Below are 4061 nucleotides of genomic sequence, written 5' to 3' on the forward strand. Positions count from 1 at the left end.
TATATGCAATCAACCGTAAGAAATTGCTATTTTGGGCAAAATGCACTGGTCCATCAACTTTGGAGGCTTGTAGTGACCAAGAGATGAGAAAAATTACAAGTTTCTCATTTTTTCCATATGTAGTAGTTATTGAACTATAAGATCATGAAAGGATTTTTCAAAATGACTGGATCTACTATGGTTTTGGAATTTTTTTCCAAAACCCTGAAAGGACACTTTTATGTCCTGTTAGGTTACCATTCTAGTGTTAAAAGGTCCAATAAAATCCAATTCCCATTTTTGAAAAGGCTCCAAAGGCAATACTGGCTGAAAAGGCATTTTGGACATTTTAGTAGGTTGTCCCAACCGTGACACACATCACACTGTTGTCAAAATATTCTCGCATCTTGAAACAATGAAGGCCACCATAGGCCTGATTGTAGAACTTTCTTGGTCATGATTAATGCTGCAAAGTGGCCCCCTGCAATGCCGGTATGGACTTCCTCCAAAATAGATCCTTGTTCTTGTGGTAGAACACATCTGAGCAAGACCTTCGCAATCGTGCGATAATACAGCTTCCCCATGACAATCTCAAAATTCCTTCTTCTAATAGCCATGCGTTTCCTTTGATGACTGGACAAGAATGAAGGCATTTCTCCACTATCAAGAAAATGAAACGTCTCCTCATACCAAGTCCATGGAATGCTGGGGATCATCCTAGGTTGTTGTATAATTATAAGATCATCCGTAATAGCTCTTGTTAAAAAGAGAGATGCATCCAAAAATTCATCAGCCACCCCCATCGGCGGCTCACCAGAATCTAGCATGGAAAGGTAATCAGCCACCCCATGTTGAGCTCCTGGACGATGTATGATCTCAAAATCAAATTCCTGCAACAAGAGCACCCATCTAGCCAATCTTCCTGTCAAATTCTGTTGGCACACCAGATATAGAAGAGCCGAATTATCCACATGAAAGAAAAATCGCTGGCCCAACAGATAATGACGGAACTTTTTCACTAATAAATCATCCCTAAACATTCTCTTTCTATCACTGAATAATTCATTTCTACGGATGATAATCTTCTACTGGTGTAATAGACAGGTCAAAACCACCCTTCAATTTGTTCTTGCATCAGCACACTACCAATGGCCCGGTCAGAAGCATCCACAAATACCTGAAAATTCTGGCCCCAATTCGGAGGGATCATAAACGGAGCTTTGGACATCTGAATTTTTAATCTTTGAAAAGCCAAATCACATTCCTACGTCCATTCAAAAACTTTTACATGCGCTGCCTGATTAATAGGGATTTCCAAATGCGCAACAAATCTCAAATGCCTCCAATGCCAACAAGCTTGGCCCAGAAATACTTGACACTATTTCGAATTCACTGGCGGAGGTGCTTCCATAATTGCAGCTATTTTATCCGAATCCATGGAAATGCCATCCTCAGAGATTATATGACCCAATAACCTCCCACTTCGAACTGCATATGCACATTTTAGAGGATTTAAACTGAATTTCACCTCTCGACATTTCATAAAACATAACCGCAATTGCTTCAAATGCTCTAATTGCGCTCCCAAAACACTGAGATCATCCAAAAAAAAAACTCGCATAAAATCCGTCAAATAGGGACGAAAAATCTGAAACATATCCCTTTGAAAAGTTGAGGGCGCATTCCTTAATCCGAACCACATTACTGTGCATGCAAAAACGCCCCATGCTGTAATAAAAGTTGTTTTAGGCTGATCATGCAACACCATTTGAATTTGGTTACATCCACTGAACCCATCTAGAAAAGTATACATCTTGTGCCCTCCCACATCATCCAAAATAGAATCTAGAAATGGAAGAGGAAAAGGATCCGGAACAGTATCTACATTCAACTTTCGATAATCCACACAGATGCAAATTTGCTTGTTTTTCTTTGGTACCACCGCAATGGGAGAAATCCACTCAGGATTATCAATAAGGGTAATAAAACCCACCTGCAAGAGATGATTAATTTCCACCTTAACTTGCTTTGCTACGTTTGGATTCATCCTGTATGAATGCTGCTTCACTGGCACCACATCTGGTTTCAGATTAATTGTATGCTAATAAAACTTTGGATCCAATTCTTTCATATCCGCATACTCCCATGCAAAAACATCCTTAAATTCTATCAACAAATTAATCAAGTCTCCTCGGAAACTTGCCTCAAGCTGTTTAGTAATATAAATGGGTTGAGACTCCGCTTGCTCCCCTAGAAAGACCTTCTCCAATTCATCTTCTTTGACCCTTGTAACTTTTCCCATCTGTGCTTCAAACGCACGTTCTTGCTTAATAATTTCCTCCAATGATTCGGGACTAGGCAAAACTTTTTGTTGCTCCGCTGTCTCTGGTGAAATTCCTAAAACCCCTAAAGATTTCCCCTCCAAAATCATAGAAATGTCTACGAGATATAAAGAAACTAAATCCAGGTTAGCCTTCAAAATTTTCTCCTCTTCATCCTCTTCTAATCCTTCTACCATATTTATTATCTCTGCTATCATAGGCCATGCTGCCTGAACTGGTTGTCTGCATGTTCCCAATATCACCCGAACTTTATTGCAACCCTTTTTAACTGTAAGCATATTTGCCTCCCAATTAATCTTTACCCTAGCTTGACGTAACCATGGCCTCCCCAAAATAACATGATAATCCTGACTGTGATCCTCAATATTTGAGACTACTAAGGAAACAGCAAAAGACAAACCAACTACATCCAGGACAATGCCTCGGAGTAATCCTACCGGTTGTACTCTTCTCTGATCTGCCATGCAAACTACAAATGGTGCACATTCCCAATCACTAGGTCCAAAAAGCTCACATGCTGCTTGAGTAATAGTATTCACTCCCGCGCATCCATCTAACAGTACTTTGTCGATATATGTACCATGATATCTGATTGAAATCTCTAGGATGCAAGTATCTGTGATCCTATTTGCCGGCAACAGGACTGACTCATCTCCCTCACCCTCTACTACCGCAATGTCAACTCCATCATTTCTTTGGACTTCTAACTTAGCAAGGCATTATGAAAATTCGGAACCAATTTCATTTAATGAACCCAAAGGTACTTGTATTGACGAATCGAGAACCTCTTTCCAAACTAAATCCCAATTATCCACTTCCCTAGTATCAACCTTGTTTTTTACTTTCCCCTCTTGTGTTTCCAGACAAGAGGTCGATGGTCTTGATGATTGCAATGGTGGTACTGATTGTGGCATCCACGTCACAGTATTTTTTTGTACATCTTCTTGAGTTGCCCAATCCAGAAGCTTAACCTCTTTTCCTGAACACGTAATTAGTGAAACCACCAGGTCTGACTCCTCCAACCCTTCAATCTGAACCATAGCCACACTCGGTTGCTTTCCAGTAGCACGATCCTATTTCTTCTGATCATATTTCATAGCCTCTGAACACTCGGACAGCCAGTGCCCGTCTCCCAAACAGAAGGCAAGTCTTGGGTCCATTAGGATCTCGGCCACCCTTTCGCGACCGCGACCCCCTCCTTGACCCCGTCCCCCTGCTTGTCCTTGAAAAGGCGCCTCTGATGTATGAGTGTGATCCATCGCCATCATAGGCTCTTGTCCTTGTCCTGACTGTGGTGGGTGCCATGTAGAAGAATCCCGACTCCTACGATCCCGACCATTGAAATAACATTCCACTGTATTATGAGTGTTGGCTATGCAAATCACACACCATTTCCCTGATTCATTGCACACTCTTGAGCGGCATGTCCTGGATTTTGGCACTGAGTACACCACAGTGAATTCAGACTTTTAACCACTGTAGAAGATTTTGATGATCCGGATGGAACACCTTTCCCTTGACGCTAGGATTTTCTCCAAGGTGCCTCCTCCAATTCTTTCCCCAAATCGCTGTTGCCTGAGTCTGAGGAATTTGAGTCTGTAGTCTCTAACTCCGAACTATCATTGCCACTTCCTTGAGACTTACAATGAGATTTCTTTCGATCTTTTTTCTTTGACTTCTTAGGGGATTCCATATCCTCAAAAGCTTCTCCTGCTACAACAACCCTTGCAATTACATTAT

General features: G+C 41.3%; 1 protein-coding gene across 1 annotated transcript; it reads right to left on the minus strand.

Moving 5' to 3' along the window:
* Positions 1–368: 368 nt before the first annotated feature.
* Positions 369–3361, minus strand: LOC147424441 (uncharacterized). The gene is made up of 6 exons (XM_086499960.1): positions 3086–3361; positions 2183–3028; positions 1888–2080; positions 1373–1467; positions 1095–1243; positions 369–1011 (listed from the first exon to the last, which is right to left on the minus strand). The coding sequence occupies exons 1-6, from the start codon at positions 3359–3361 to the stop codon at positions 369–371; spliced, it is 2202 nt and encodes a 733-aa protein (XP_086356086.1).
* Between the last annotated feature and the right edge of the window lie 700 nt (positions 3362–4061).

The sequence above is a fragment of the Adiantum capillus-veneris genome, chromosome 25, assembly GCF_014529385.1.
Source record: "Adiantum capillus-veneris isolate H3 chromosome 25, ASM1452938v2, whole genome shotgun sequence".
Lineage (NCBI taxonomy): Eukaryota > Viridiplantae > Streptophyta > Polypodiopsida > Polypodiales > Pteridaceae > Adiantum > Adiantum capillus-veneris.